The following is a 17,086-nucleotide window of genomic DNA, read 5'->3' on the forward strand; positions in this document are numbered from 1 at the left end:
CCTTCCTCAGGACTGCTGACAGTGCAATATAGCAACACATAACATCAAAACTGAAGTGCAGAGAATTCTCTGCACTTCAGTTTTGATGTTATGTGTTGCTATATTGCACTGTCAGCAGTCCTGAGGAAGGGGCGCAAGCCTCGAAACTGTCGACATTCTAAATGCTGACACCACCTTTGCTGTGACTCTTTGCATGATTTTTTGACTTTTTGCAATTTTTGAATACAAGTTTGCCATTGTTTTGAGAGTGCCGCCTCCAGTCTTCATTTACTTGAAAACACTACCACTATACGTATATTGTGGAAGGCACCTCCCTGCTGCCATTCAATTGTACCAAGTGCCGGTCGTCACCCACCGATGTATATATATATATATATATATATATATATATATATATATATATATATATATATATATATATATATATATATATATATATATATATATATATATATATATATATAATGAGGACTCACTTTAAGCAAAAATTGAATGGTCCCCAGGGACACACTTTGCCGCACCCAATCCCCTGATGGATGGAGGGAGGACTATAAAAGGTGGATTAAGTTCCTGACTGCACTTCCTGCATTTGGATTCAATTCAGTATTAGCGAATGGCAGGGGGGATAAAGTGCTGTGGCAGGGGGCTGCGCTGATAATAATAGTGTGTGTGTGTGTGTGTGACAGTGAGTGTGGCTGGAGAATGGCAGGCTGCTACAGTACTTCTACTAATTTAATCTGCTATGTACTGTACCCACACCCATTCTCTCTAACCCCTGCACTGTCCGCCCCTAACCTGACTTCTGCTTGTGCAGTGCTGTTTATATATATACTGTAGGATCTGTTCTGTGCCTTGATATTTCTCAAGAACTTCATTTAGAAATAATGGTTTGCATGCAGTCAGATTGTGTCTACACTATACACTACACATCTGCAATTTATTGCACACCCCCTCATATTATTGTGTATTTTAGTTCTAGCCAATAGAATTTACACACTGGCCTCCTTACGCCCTTTATTTCTTCAGGAGAGTGATGTTCCCCTGATCTTAATCAAGCCAATATTAATACGGGTGCCAAATAGCAGACAATGGGGGATATTCAGACCTGAACCCTTCTCTAATTGGCACAGACCTGTGATCAGATAAACTCCACCCTGCCAGTTATATCCCATCCTGTGCAAGGCTGCAAATGGCTTGCAAATCCATTTGCAACTCACTCACCATGGAATTATTTCCGCATTCTGTGCATAATCCAGGACATACTCCGCCAGTGCGATTGAAACAATCTGTTTAGGGCTAGAGCTGACGTCACACACCCTCCTTGAAAACACTTAGGCACGTTTGGGTGTTCCCTGACACTTCCAGAAAATGGCCTGTATGCCCCCCCCCCCCCCCCCCAACACTGGCCTCCTGTCAATCAACTTGCCAACAGCTTGTGATTTTATCGTAGGGTGGCCTCATACATGCGCACAATGATTGGTACCCAAGCGCAGTGATCCGTGATCAGCTGGGCTGCAAATTCGCATCTGAGCCATCCAGTCAGAGTAACCCCCATAGAAAAAATAACTTACCTTGCACTTGTCCAGAATTGTCTGAGGTTCCAAAGCAGCAAGGAGGGATTGGTTGTTCTTCACAGGGGCTATGTGTAGATTCCCATTGTTGTGCTAACCGTCCGGGCTGCTGTGCAAAGTCCTGCGATCTTTGGAAAGCTGAAACGAAAACATAAATGTGATTTATTTGGATGAAATCCTCATGCACTGAGTGGTGGAGCACGGAGAACAGGAGGCACCTGTAGACCCTGTATCTTATTCCCTTACTCTGACCAAAAAATATTAACTTGATGAAGTCTAAACAGGAATGTAATAAAAATAATGCAATGAAATGCAGCACTGACTTATGTGCAGCCAATTGAGCCATTGAATTGTTTCTCCGTTAAGGTGAGAAAAGTGTCCCAACAGTGCGCTCAGATGGCAGTACTCACCTAAACCCGGTACTTTAGTTGTGATAAACCACGTGCCGCAGCTAAACCCAGTGTTGTTGTACACAAGAGAAAAATAAATGGGCACCAAAAACATTTCAATTGCCCCATTAGGTGTAGTGATGTAACTAATATGCTCTATCATAAGCAGAAGAATGAAATGTAAACTACAGATGGAGCACTTCTTTTTCATTGCCGGCGTTCGCCAGAACGTCCCTGCTGGCGAAGAGGGACTCCATTAGACTGGGATGCGCGAGTGTCTCACACGCACGCGCGTCCCAGTCAGTTGGCGGCTGGGTGGTGGGACCCTGCCTGTCTCCGCTTCAGGGAGATGGGCAGGGTTAAGGGGACGGCAAACGGGAGCTCCAGCAGAATAGGGCAAACGAGCGTTTAGTGCGCGCGTGCCCCCTTCCGACGGCTGGCGGGGTTTGGCGGCTGGTGATAGAATCTCCAGCCCCTTCAAGCATGAGAGGGGCTTCATCTCCATCTGTCTCTACTAAACTGTAGTTACGACTTGGCTTTCTCCCATACAGGGTCATTCGCTGTCACTCACCTCGCTGACACTGACTTTTGAAGAAAGGTCCACAGCAGATGATCGAGAAGGTCACCAAGGCAACCAAAATGACAGCCACAGCCACCATAATAACAGCCACCAGTATTACAGGATCTTGAGGAGGGGGTGCAGTGCTGGTTGGCTGCATGTTCCCAAGTTTAGGGTAACCTAGAAATATAAATCTATTCAGGATCAAGCTCATCAAAATATTCACATTTCCAATCTATTCCAAATGCTTAGGAAACTTACACTGAGTCTCTGTACGAAGTGTGTAAGGTGAACATGGGAAGCATCCTACCTCTTGAAGCCCTCCGATCCGGATTTTACTATAGAACCTAAAGAAACAACAGAAAAATTAATTAATTTCAGTAATGGAAAAAACAATCTGTATTCAATGTTTTGTGGTAGAAATCAAGGGAGGAGAAGTGTTGTGTCTGTAAATTACATCACATTTTAAAATCAGATGCTCAGACTAATGGCGCCTATGCACGTGGTGATTCAGACCATTTTCTAAGCTATCTGACTAGATCGCTTAGATAATGATCCATATCGATTTGTGTGTAGGGGCCATAGTGATAGTAATGTCACCGGGCAATTAACATCCTGCATGCAGGATAAATCTAGTCAGATTGCCAGTCAGGGCCAGTGTTCTCAATGACACGTCACTCTGCTGTGTGCTTAGTGATCTCGCTGGGCGATCTGGACAATCTACATTGGCCTGTCTAGTCTGCCCCTTTTCAACCATATGGTTATCTCAAACCCTACTTGATCCTTTTTTCTTTGTAAGGATATCCTTACATCAATTCCATGCATGTTTAAATTGCTTTATTGTCTTAGCCTCTACCACCACTAATCTGAGGCTATTCCACTCATCCACTACCCTTTCTGGGAAGTACTTTTTCCTCAGTACATTTCCCCTGAACCTCACTCCCCCTCCAGTTTCAGTGCATGTCCTCTTGTTCTACTACTTCATTTGAAGAATGTTTCCCTCCTGGACCTGGTTTGTTAAATCCCTTAATATATTGGAGAGATTCTATTATGTCCCCTTTTTCCCCTATCTCTCCAAACTATACATTTTTATAAGATTTTTAGCACCCCTTTCACACCGCATCTTGGACCCATGTAATTGTCGACCCAGGTCGAGGTTAGGTGTGAAAGCACCAAAGCTGTTATCCTGGGTAGACTAACCCGGCAATTCGACCTGGGTTACAAGAAGGGTTAAACCTGGATCGACCCAGCATTGCGATGTGAAAGGAGTATTAGACTTTCAGGGTAAGATTTGTGATGTAGGCCATGTAAACCTTTTAGTTGCCCTTCTTTTTACCATATTTAATGTATTTATATATTTCTTGAGATATGGCCTTCAAAACTGGACACAGTACTCTAGATGAGGCCATACCAATGACCTATACAGTGGCAGGTACTTGTGTATTATCACGGCTCCCACGATTTCCATCTTATGGCATCTTATACAATTTAAAATTGTATACAATTGTATATGGCATACAATGGCATACGATGAGATGAGATTTTAAATTGTATAAGCACACTAATGGGAGCTTTCAATGTTAATTGCCCCCCCTATAAGATTTTTAATTGTATAAGCACCCTAATGGGTGCTTACAATGTTAAATGCACCCCCACGCCACCACCACTATGAACGCCAACCCGAAGTGTGACGAGCGCAGCGAGCCCGCGAGGGGCGGCGGTACGCATCCTCTGACCTTTTCATACCCCCACTATCCATGTCGGCTTGGAGTTGATTTTATATAGTGTGGAGCGTCAACTCCACGCCGACATGGATAGTGGGGGTATGAAAAGGTCAGAGGACGCGTACCGCCACCCCTCGCGGGCTCGCTGCGCTCGTCACACTTCGGGTTGGCGTTCATAGTGGGGGTGGCGTGGGGGTGCATTTAACATTGTAAGCACCCATTAGGGTGCTTATACAATTAAAAATCTTATAGGGGGGCCAATTAACATTGAAAGCACCCATTAGTGTGCTTATACAATTTAAAATCTCATCTCATCTCATCGTATGCCATATACAATGGTATACAATTTTAAATTGTATAAGATCGGGTCCCATCGCAGCACATCTCATCTCATTGCATACCATCTTAAGCCTTATGGTGCCCACACATGCACCGATCCCGGCGGTGCGATGCTATGCGATGGGGTGCGCGCTTCCGCGGCACCTCATCGCACAGTACAAAAAGTATGTGCTGCACATACTTTTTGTACTTGCTTTTTATAGCATAGCATCGCATCGCATGCACATCGCATGAACAAGGCATACGATGCGATGCTATGTGTGCTAGTTAAGCCCACAACGCACGCCGGGATCGGTGCGTGTGTGGGCACCTTTATGGTATGCAATGAGATGGGATGAGATGGGAGCCATGATAATACACAAGTACCCAGTGGCATTATTCTTTCTTTCTGCTGCTGATTCCTCTCCCTACGCATCATTGTTTTGTTACATTGCTAAACTGCATTTAAGTCACCTGAAATAGTGACTCCTAGATCCCTCTCTTCCTCAGGAGTTTAGAATATAGAGCTATTAATACTATATTTAGCCTTTGGATTTTTGAGACCCAAGTGCATGATTTTGCATTTTTTTGGGCATTAAACTGTGATGGCCATGCTCTTGGCCATTCCTTTAATTTAGCAACATCATCATTCATTTTATACCCGTCTACCCTGTTGCATACCCTTGCAATGGGCACACTTTCCCTTCAATACCAATGTCACCAGTAAAGACATTAAAAAGCACTTATCCAAGTACGGATGCCCGGAATACTCCACTTGTAACATTGTCCTCCCGTGACTACACTCCATTTACTACAACTCCATTTACTCTGTTTCCTATCCTGCAGCCAAGATTTTACCCATTCAACTATTATATTATTATTATTATTATTATAACAGTACAGTTTCTTATATAGCACAGCAGATTCCGTGGAGTTGTACAATTGTAGACAGTGATAAAACAAACTGAGTAACAGACAGACTTTGAGGTAAGAGGACCCTGCTGCAAGCTTACAATCTATAGTATTGTATAGAATCCAATCACAAGCTTTCGCAGTCTGCGATGTGGGACTGTGTCAAATGCCTTATTAAAGTATAGATAAGCTATATCTATGGCTTGTTTGACATTATCTCCCCTGAGTAAATCCAAGCTGTGTGGGATCCCGAAAATTGCTGGATTTGAGATCATTTAAATCTTTCTTTCCCTACTGATGTAGCTCACTGGTCGGTAGTTGGTTGCGTCTTCCTTGCCTCCCCTTTTGTGCAGTTGTAGCGCGTTCGCTCTTTTGCTGTCCTCTGGAATTGTTCCTGTAGCTAATGACTGGTTGAATAATTCTGTTCATGGTGCTACCAGCAACCCTTTCAGCTCTTTAGTATCCTTGCCATTAAATTGAATATGTTAAGTGGGAAATATTATGGCTAGTCATACAAGTATATGAGTGTTATATAACTGAACAAGGAGTAAGAATGAGTGGCTCAGCAATGTTAATTACGGCTACACATTCGTGTGGAATGGCAATCTATCATACAGTAGTAATAGACACAGCTGTTGCATTAGAGGAGCCAACATGAAAAAACAAGGGTCTATCTAAAGCGGAGACCAGTGACAGGACAATTTGTACTGCTAACTCCTTTTTCTCCGGTTCCTAATACAAAAAGACCATTTCCTAGTGCAAGTCAAGGGTAAAAGGTTAGTTTGTATAGACTGAAGGGTATAAGTATCAAAAGATATTTTTGGAATATCTACATAAAAATACCCGATTTAGTTGTAATATGCACAAAAGTTAAGGATTTATTTAGGCCCTGATTCAGGCTAGCTCAGTAAGCTGCAAACATCACAGCTTACCAGGCGCCTGAGACTCTGGCTGACCAAATCCGCCCCGCCCCCCCAAAACCATGCGAGGGCATGTGTATGTAAAAACATTCCCTTGCATGCCTCCGCTAGCAGGAGAAATCCTTTCATGGTCGCCGACCATCGGATGACCTCTTCTGCCTTATAAAATAAAAGTTAGTAAAAACTGACTTTTATTTATGAGCGCAACAACAAAGACGGGGCGACGGCTGACGTCCTGTGATGTCAACTGCCCAAGTACCCATGGTAACTCTCAGCATTTTCAAATCGCTGGGCGTTCCCATGGTTCAGTGCCGTCACTGCATGTTGCTGTGTAACTCGCTGAAAGGCGTTCTTTGCCAGGGTCTGAACATGCGCAACTACGGGCTTGCACATGGGCAGACCCCCAAACATCAATCACACCCTTAGTGTGCAGTCTATATTGTGAACTGCAGCAGATATCTCTGCAGAAGGTATGCCCAGTTATCTAAAGCAAAGGAGCCCCCATAGGTTTCAATGGGGACTGTTAAAATGTTGAATTTACCAAGCTTCGTATAATGGAGCTAGGCCCGGGTAGCTAAGGCCATCTATAGAATGTGTCAGTCCTTGTAGAACAAAAAATTGTAAAGAGTAAAGGCCCATACACACTAGAAGATTTTCATTTCAAAAGACTTTGCCAAAATCTTTGAAAGATATATCTGTCACCAAAGTAGTGCATACACACTGAGCTATTTTCCCAAAGAGCAAGAGATTTTCAGGAGGTGAAAGACTTTGCTGAAAATCTTTCATATAAAAGGCGATTTACATAATGGGCGGGGTTTGAATTCCAAGGGTGGGAGCAGTGGCCCTTTTCTTCAGTGCATTTCTGTACTGATTCAGAACTGATCGCTGGGCTGCATATATTCGGAGCCCAGAAATCATGCCACCCCACCCAGGGTGAAATCCTTCCCATGTGCACAACTTCATTTGCAGCCGTGCATGTAGGGAGAAACCATTCACCATCAAATGACTTTCCCCCTGCAACAAGTAAGCCAGGACTACTCAGCACTTTGATGGCCGTGGGGGGCGTGGAGGGGGGAGGTGGGCACTGATGGCTGAATGGCTGGGGAACACCTGCATTTTCTGGTGAACTCCCAGAAAATGGTAATGGCATGCTCCAAAATGTCTGTCTGCTGTCAATAAGACCGCAAATGACCAGGGATCAGAGGCGTTTGACAGTGGCGGCGGTAACGCATATATTGCTGACACAGACCAGCAATGCATGTGTTAACCCCATAACATAATGGGTAGTATTCAATGCCACTTGCTGCGGCCGGCGAGGGGGTTAAACAGCGAGGATTGCAAAAAAACAACGATCCTCGCTGTTTAACCCCCTCGCCGGCTGCTCGCCTTATTCAACGTTCTGGGGAAATCCTCGCCATCACAGGACTGCGAGGATTCCCCCAAACAGCGATACCCGTGGCTAATGGAGTGTATTTAGCCGTGAGTCTCGCTGCTTCTGCAGCCGCATACGCCAATTCCCCCTCGCTCAAAAAACGGAGCGAGGGGGAATTGGAGTATGAGGGGCGTGAGTTAAATATTGACAGGGCGAGCAGTGATAGCGAGCAGGAAGCCCTGCTCGCTGTCACCGCTCGCCCACGGCATTGAATACACCCCAATGTACGTTGGTGGGCAATGGTGGCGGTAACGTAGACAGTGCGGGCCATACGTTACCGCCTCATATTTTATTAATAAATATTGGTGGGCAGTGGTCCGTGCCAGCAATATATATTACTGGCTAATCAAAATACATTGGTGGGCAGGGGTACCAGCAATATATATACATGGCTGGCATGTGCCAGCCATGTATATATTACCAGCTAATCAATGTACTGTACATTGGTGGGCAGGGGTCGACCAGTAACATATACATTGCTGGCATGTGCCAGCAATGTATATATTACCAGCTAATAAATATTCATTGGTGGGCAGGGCTGCCAGAAATATATACATTGCTGGCATGTGCCAGCAATGTATATATTACTGGCTGATCAATAGCGCTGCTGCGGGAAGGAGTCTGAGACCAGGCATTCGGGCGGCTTTTTCTCCCTGCTCAGCCGGCAGGGAGCTGCAGCACACAGCTCGATGCTCGAGTATATACCGAGCAGAGGGAGCCGGGGAGGGAGAAGGGGACTAGAGGTGCTGGCGCCTCTGCGGATGGGAGCGGGGTGACAGCGGCGGCTTTTACCTCCCTGCTCCGTGCGGCGCTATACGGAGCAGGGGCAGTGAGTAGCACTTCAGGGGGAGGGAGAAGGGGACGCAGCGGGGCGGTCCGCCGGGATCAAAGTGGCTAGTCTTTCAGCCCGGCGGCCGTGAGGGGCGTACACACTCAGCGATGATGGCTGATAAAATCAGCCATCATCGCTGGCATGCTGGTAAAACCAGCAGACTAGAGATTTTGCTAGCGATGATGCGGGAGCGCGCATCATCGCTAGTCTACCATCTGTGGCTCATACACACTGGGCGATTTTCAGCTGAAAATCGCTCAAAACGGCCAAAATGAGCGATTTTCAGCTGAAAATCGTTAAGTGTGTATGGGCCTTAAGTGAGTTCAAATATAATCCCGAATAGACATTCAAATATCAGATATATTAGATAGACAGATAGATGGATGGATGGATAGATATGAAATAACCTCACCCTGGCAGACAATCACCGCACACTGAGTTTGCAGTTGGCGTGCAGTTAGCTTTCAGCACCCGGTTTATAACTGCGCATTGTTGGCACCTGAGGCAGGGGTGATGTCCACGGTCCTCTTTAAACCTGCCAGGTCTACATGGCACACACTGACTGTCTCTTCCACTGCCACAGTCCTAAGAAAATGCACATAAATAGAATTTTGTTAAAAAATCTGATAAAGGTACAGTACTAAAAATTGTGAAATTGGTGATTTTCACAGGAACTATGAAACCTAAAATGAAGCAACATTATACAGTCTGTAATAGCATTGATAATTACATTAGATATGTAAAAAATCAGATACTGTGACAGAACAGGTGTTACTAAAAAAAAACATAAAAGGGTGTGTAAATACATAGAACACATAGGGGGAAATTTACTAAGATGGGATTTATACTTCACATGGGATGTTGCTATGGGCAATTAATCAGAATCTACTTCTCCTTTATGTAGCACATTCTAGAAGATAATGCTAAAGGTGCTCGCTTTCCCTTCTAAGACAACTTGTATAAATGCTTGTGGTAGAAAAAAATACACAGCATTTTGAGTGATGCACCGTGACTCTCCAAGAAAGTCTCTAGCAACATGCAGTTTCCATTACTTCCAGAAGAAACAGTTTACTGTAGCAATTTTTTCTGCAGTAGATTTTGAAAAAAAGTATTTCAGCGAGGCCGCAACTTGGGGGGCACATGCCCCAGTGTTCAAAGATTAGAATGGCCTGTTATCATTGGTGGAGAGGATCATAGCTCTTCTCCACGATCTGAGCAGCCCAGCAGGAGCACTCAGGTGGCTGCCAGAGAGCAGTCTGGTGCTCAGCTGCATCCGCAGTATGACACAGGCAACTGCAGCAGGATACGGTCATTGGGTCTACAGCAGGGGTGGGGAATACGGATACGGCCCCCGCAGCAAGTTTGTCCGGCCCGCCCGTACACATGCTCACTTACTCTCCCCCCCACGGGCTCTGGAGACCTGAGCCGCTCTGTCCCCACAACCCCCTCGATGCCAGAGGTCTGAGCAGCTCTGCCACCCCCCGGCCCCTGGAGATCAGAGATGCTCTCTTCCCCCGCCTCCACGGACGACAGAGATCTGAGCCGTTCTGTCACCCCCCTATACGGCTGCGCTAGAGATCAGAGACGCTTTGTTCCCCCACCTCCACTGAAGGCAGAGATCAGACTCAGAGTCGCTCTGCCACCCCCGCTGGAGATTTAAGCTGCCCTCTCCCCCGCCAAGCAGACCCGACACCTCCTTCCTCCAGAAGCTGCACCATGAGGAGGAGTGGTGCTTGGCTGGCTTCTCTCTCCCGCCAGATGGACATTGCGCTTTGCAGTAGTTCATCCTGGATCCCAATTCTGTATTCCCCTGCTGCCGGTCTACATTTCACCCTGTGCCTGGGTCCACAGGCCTGGCACCCTCACTGACACCCTGCAGTTCATTATCCCGCATATTGGTAAGTGCCTGGTGAACCCTGCACCAACCTATCCCCCACCCCCATGTGTGACCCCCCTGTACAGTATATGTGAAACCTTATCATCCACCTACCCCATGTGTGTGTGTGACTCCCTTAAACCCTTATCATCTCTGGTGTATGCCCCCCCTGTAACCCCTATCCCAATGTCTTTGACACCTTGACCCCCCTACTACCATAATCCCTGGTGTGTGACCCCCGCAACCCCTGTGTGTGTGTGTGTGTGTGTGTGTGTGTGTGTGTGTGAAACCTTGTCCCCCCACATCTTTCCTCTGTGTGTGACCCCCCCCCCCCCCACCCAGTCTCATCCCCCCTGTACTCCCTATCCCTGTGTGTGTGACACATTCTCACCCCTATCCCCTAATCCACAGTCTGTGGGACCCCCTGTACCCCTATCCCTGTGCTTGACCCCCCTGTAGCCCACTACTCCTGTGCGTGTGTGTATAAAACCCTGTCCCCCCTACATCCTTCCTCTGTGTATGTGTATTTTGACACCCTGTACTTGCCAAACATCCCCCTCCCTTGTATGACATTGTGTACCCTCCTAACCCTGTGTGTGAATATTTTTGTGACTCCTTTTATCCCAACACTGCGCATGTGTCTGTCACCCTGTACAAGGGGGCCCTTCTTAAAATTTTGCTATGGGGCCCAGTGAGTTCTAGTTACGCCTCTGCCCGTGTATAATGCCCACATGTATATGCCGCTGCCCATGTGTATAATGCCAACATGTATATACCCCTGCTCGTGTGTATAATGCCGACATGTATATACCGCTGCCCGTGTGTATAATGCCCACATGTATACGTCGCTGTCATTGTGTATAATGCCCATATGTATATGCCGCTGCCGAAGTGTATAATGCCCACATGTATATACCGCTGCCCATGTGTATAATGCCCACATGTATATGCCGCTGTCCATGTGTATAATGCCCACATGTATATACCGCTGCGCGTGTGTATAATGCCCACATGTATATACCGCTGCCCACATGTATATGTCGCTGTCAGTGTGTATAATGCCCATATGTATAATGCCCACATGTATATACCCCTGCTCGTGTGTATAATGCCCACATGTATATACCGCTGCCCGTGTGTATAATGCCCACATGTATATGTCGCTGTCAGTGTGTATAATGCCCATATGTATATGTCGCTGTCAGTGTGTATAATGCCCATATGTATATGCCGCTGCCAATGTGTATAATGCCCACATGTATATACCGCTGCCCGTGTGTATAATGCCCACATGTATATAACGCTGCCCGTGTGTATAATGCCCACATGTATATAACGCTGCCCGTGTGTATAATGCCTATATGTATATGCCGCTGCCCATGTGTATAATGCCCACATGTATATACCGCTGCCCGTGTGTATAATGCCCACATGTATATACCTCTGCCCGTGTGTATAATGCCCACATGTATATACCGCTGCTCCTGTGTATAATGCCCACATGTATATACCGCTGCCCGTGTGTATAATGCCCACATGTATATACCGCTGCCCGTGTGTATAATGCCCACATGTATATGCCACTGCCCATGTGTATAATGCCCACATGTATATGCCGCTGCTCGTGTGTATAATGCCCACATGTATATACTGCTGCCCGTGTGTATAATGCCCACATGTATATACCGCTGCCCGTGTGTATAATGCCCACATGTATATACCGCTGCTCCTGTGTATAATGCCCACATGTATATACCGCTGCTCCTGTGTATAATGCCCACATGTATATACCGCTGCCCGTGTGTATAATGCCCACATGTATATACCGCTGCCCGTGTGTATAATGCCCACATGTATATGCCACTGCCCATGTGTATAATGCCCACATGTATATACCGCTGCCCGTGTGTATAATGCCCACATGTATATACCGCTGCCCGTGTGTATAATGCCCACATGTATATGCCACTGCCCATGTGTATAATGCCCACATGTATATGCCGCTGCCCACATGTATATACCGCTGCCCATCTATATAATGCCCACATGTATATGCCGCTGCCCATGTGTATAATACCCGCATGAATATATTGATAATTTTTATATGGCCCCCGAAGGATTTTATAAATATCCAAATGGCCCTTGGTAGAAAAAAGGGTCCCCACCCCTGGTCTACAGCAACTAGGTCGACAAGCATTGGGTCAACACCACTAGGTCGACAGGCAGCAAGTCTTAGTCGACATGGGTCAAGGTCGACAGGTCATTAGGTCGACACAAGCATTAGGTAGACATGGGCAAGGTCGACAGTCAATATGTCAACATTTTTTTTTTTTACTGTTTTTTGAGTCGACAGGCGTTATGTCATACCCTACCATCCACTAGGGCGTGGTGGGAGGACAAAATAGTGTGCCAGGCGTAGCGAGGCACCGTGCCCGAAGCATTGCGAGCGAAGCAAGCGATGCATTGCGAGATATGCGAGGGGATGCTGTGCACTTCAAACTGTGTCCATGTCGACAGTGTTGACATTCGGGTAATAAAGTGAAAAACCCGATGTCGACCTTGCCCATGTCGACCTAATGCTTGTGTCGACCTAATGTCCTGTGGACCTACACCCATGTCGACCGTGACCCATGCCGACCTAGTGGTGCAGACCTAATGCTTGTCGATCAAGTTGCTGTAGACCAAACGATCCCAACCCACTGCAGCAATAGGAGAGCTATGGGGCTCTGCAGTTGCACCTGTCCTGAGTAGCAGCAACCCCACCACATTCATCTGTTAAAGAAGAGCAGCAGGGGGGCAAAGAGGCAGAGAAGGATGGGAGAGAGCCAGAGGATGTGCCAGAGTAGCAGCAGGGTGGCAGGAAGGCGCAGGGCCACCTCTGGTGACTGGTACTGAGAGGTCACATACGCAGGGACAGTAAACTTTGCCATAAAGGAGAGTCGAGTCACGTATATGAAGATTGCAATATGTGTATATATGGTGGCTGAGTCAGTATGTATGTGTGTATGTATTTATGGGAGCACAGTGTATGTATGGGAACACAGTGTGTGTTGTGTGTATGTGTGTGGGGGGCACAGTGTGTGTGTGTATGTATAGGGGCACAGTGTGTGTGTATAGGAGCAACAGTATTGGTGTGGATATGTGTATGTATGGGAACATAGGTGCCGGACTCGGTCCCGTCAGTCGGGATCCCGACAGACATTTACCCGACGTCGGGATCCCGACTGTCAAAACTCCAACAGACGGTTGCCGACGGCCACCGGCTATTCTCCCTCGTGGGGGTCCATGACCCCCATAGAGGGAGAATAGAATAGGTGGTGAGCGTAGTGACCAACCGTGCCCGCAGCGTGGCGAGCGCTGCGCAGTGTGCTTTGTTGCGCTCGCCATGCTGTCTGAGTCCGGGCAGTCAGGATCCCGATGTCGGGCTAATGACTGTCGGGATCCGGACTGTCGGTACCCTATACCACACCCTGGGAACATAGGCCCTCATTCCGATTCCTTTGCTCCCCTGCACGTTCACACAGGGGAGCGATGGTTAGCAACTGCGCATACGCATAAACCTTTATGCACATACACAGCCACTTTGTGAGAGCGGGTGCCACAAATTGCTTATTTGTCTGCCTGTTCACACCGAGCAGTGCGGACACGGGGCGTTGGCAAGGTGTACCACCCATGGGAATGCCCAGTGTTTCATGGGTGTCCCCATGAAACGCTGGGCGTTTCCATGCTATTGCGGCTGTGAGTCTTGCTATATTATTCGATGGTCGGCAACCATCAAATGATTTTGCCCCTGAGAAAATCGGTGTGCGAGGCTGGCGGTGTTCAGATGACCCGTAAAGCTGCAGCTTTGCGGGTCAACCAGAATGACCTCCATAGTGTGCATGTGTATGGGGGCACAGTGTGTGTGTGTATGGGGGGGGGGGGGGTCAGTATATGTGTGTATATAGAGGTTTGTAAGGGAACACTGTGTGTGTGTGTGTGTGTGTGTGTGTGTATGGGGGCACGGTATGTGTTTAAACAGTATGTCCAGCAGCCACCATGTGAATCTTCCCCTGTCTGCTGTCAGCGCTTCAGTGAGGGCATCAGGCACTTCTTTGTCTCTGTGTTATATACCATGCTAAGTATGTATATGATTTATGATGCTGTCCCCGAAGACCAAAGGGTATGCAGTACAGAACCAGTGCCTGCCTGTGTGGGGAGTTGTATGGTTACGCAGCAAGAAGAAATACAATGGCATTCCTGTGGGATAAAGCTAGGTAATGCACTGTAACACACTGCATGCCGCTAGTGTCCTGTTATTCAACATCGTGTGACAAATTACTGTTTTGCCCCGGGTGACAAAAATCCTAGTTGGATCCTAATTTAAGACAGAAAACAAATAATATATGTGGTACAGAAGCAGTTCATGTATGAAAATGTCCCGTGTGTCACATAGAGAATCACCCATTCAACATTATTTTGAATACTTTGTTTTATTCAGCTACATGTTACAATATTTATAAATAAAAATAGGAATTTAATACCTACCGGTAATTCCTTTTCACGTAGTCCTTATGGGATACTGGGAATGGTCTTAAGACATTGGGTATTAGAGGGTATCCGCAGGAGACAGGCACATCTATAACTTTGAAGCTGGGTGTACTGGCTCCTCCCCTCTGATTCCCCTCCCAGGAACCAGTTAATGGAAAAACTGTGCCCGAAGGAGAATGTACATATGAGAGGAATACTTTATATGTCACCTATGTAAACATAAGTGTGAATAGTGTGGTGAGATTCATGCCAGCACACCCGCATTCATCAAAAATAACAACTATAATACCACCAACTGGGTGGATTTTCTTTAACAAAGGTCTCTGAACTAGACCTTAGAACCAGAAGACAACAAAGTGAACTTCTGAACTTTAATCAGCAGAAATAAAGCTGCAGCCAGACCCCCGCACAGGGCGGGCGCCCAGTATCCCATAAGGACTACGTGAAAAGGAATTACCGGTAGGTATTAAATTCCTATTTTCACTAACGTCCTTGATGGGATACTGGGAATGGTCTTAAGACATTGGGGATGTCCCAAAGCTTCCAGAAAGGGAGGGTACGTGCGGAGACTGCTGCAGTACTGCCTGCCCAAACTGGGTATCCTCATTGGCCAAGGCATCAAACTTGTAAAATTTTACAAAGGTGTGTTGCCCCGACCATGTAGCAGCTCTACAGAGTTGCAGAGCTGACACACCCCGAGCAGCCGCCCAGGATGCGCCCACCGATCTGGTGGAGTGAGCCTTTAAAACCGGAGGTGTCGGCATGCCTGCCGTCACATAGGCTTGTTGGATTGTAGTCCTAATCCATCTAGCAATGGATTGCTTAGATGCAGGGTGTCCTTTCTTTTGTGCGTCATACAGAATGAATAGACAATCTGTCTTCCTGATTCTTGACGTCCTCTGGACATACACACGCAAGACACGCACCACATCCAGGGATACCGGAATATCCGGTGAACTAGACGCAGACGGGACTACAATTGGCTGATTAAGGTGAAATGAAGAGATCACCTTAGGAAGAAATCGCGGGTTTGTTCTCAACTCCGCTCTGTCTGAGTGAAAAATTAGATAGGGGCTCTTACAGGAAAGGGCACCCAATTCGGACACTCTTCTAGCCGAGGCTAGGGCCAAAAGGACCACCGCCTTCCAGGTGATATACCTCAAATCTATCGACTCCAACGGTTCAAACCAGGAGGATTGAAGAAAATTAAGAACAACGTCCAAACTCCAAGGAGGTGTGGGAGGTACAAAGGGAGGCTGGATGTGAAGCACTCCCTAAAGGAATGTTTGTACTTCCGGGATGGTAGCCAATTTCCTTTGGAAGAATATGGACAGGGCCGAAATCTGGACTTTTAGTGAGCCCAGACGGAGACCCAAATCCAATCCCGCTTGTAAGAAGCACAATAACCTGTTCAGGTTAAACTTCGCCGGGGGAACCTTCTGTTCTTCACACCAACCCACGTACTTTCTCCAGATCTTGTAGTAGTGGGTGTTTGTTACCGGCTTTCTGGCCTGAATCATCGTGGTGATAACTGATGAATGCAGACCCTTCTGAGCTAAGATTTTCCGCTCAGCCTCCACGCCGACAAACGTAGCCGCCCTAAATCTTGGAAGACGCAAGGGCCCTGTGTGAGAAGATCTCTCCTTAGAGGCAGAGGCCAAGGATCCTCGATCAGCAGGCTCTGTAGGTCCGAGAACCAAGCCCTTCTTGGCCAGTTCGGAGCCACAAGAATGGCTTCCACTCCCTGACTTCGAACCCTTTTTAGAACTCTTGTCAGTAGTGGTATGGGTGGAAACAGGTAAACCAAGGGAAACACCCATGGAATTGTCAGGGCGCCTATTGCCACTGCGCAGGGATCCCTGGTCCTTGTGCAATACATGGGGACCTTGTGGTTTAACCGGGATGCCATCAGATCTATCGATGGCTGGCCCCAACGGTCCACAATTGCTGCAAACACCTGTGAATTCAGGCTCCATTCCCCGGGGTGGAGGGCGTGACGGCTCAGAAAGTCCGCCTCCCAATT

The 17,086-nt window shown here is 47.0% G+C and overlaps 1 protein-coding gene across 1 annotated transcript in view; it reads right to left on the reverse strand.

Annotated features, from left to right (window-relative positions):
* The window catches only part of EDA2R (ectodysplasin A2 receptor), a 49,217-nt gene that overhangs the window by 12,921 nt on the left and 19,210 nt on the right, over positions 1-17,086 (reverse strand). The window contains exons 5-8 of the mRNA XM_083159121.1: positions 9,070-9,242; positions 2,781-2,866; positions 2,532-2,699; positions 1,572-1,709 (exon numbers count right to left, since the gene is read on the reverse strand). Of these exons, the coding sequence (XP_083015247.1) occupies positions 1,572-1,709; positions 2,532-2,699; positions 2,781-2,866; positions 9,070-9,242 (565 nt within the window). The remainder of the gene's footprint in view (positions 1-1,571; positions 1,710-2,531; positions 2,700-2,780; positions 2,867-9,069; positions 9,243-17,086) is intronic.

Source organism: Crinia signifera, chromosome 9 (genome assembly GCF_055691185.1).
Source record: "Crinia signifera chromosome 9, ASM5569118v1, whole genome shotgun sequence".
NCBI classification, from domain to species: domain Eukaryota; kingdom Metazoa; phylum Chordata; class Amphibia; order Anura; family Myobatrachidae; genus Crinia; species Crinia signifera.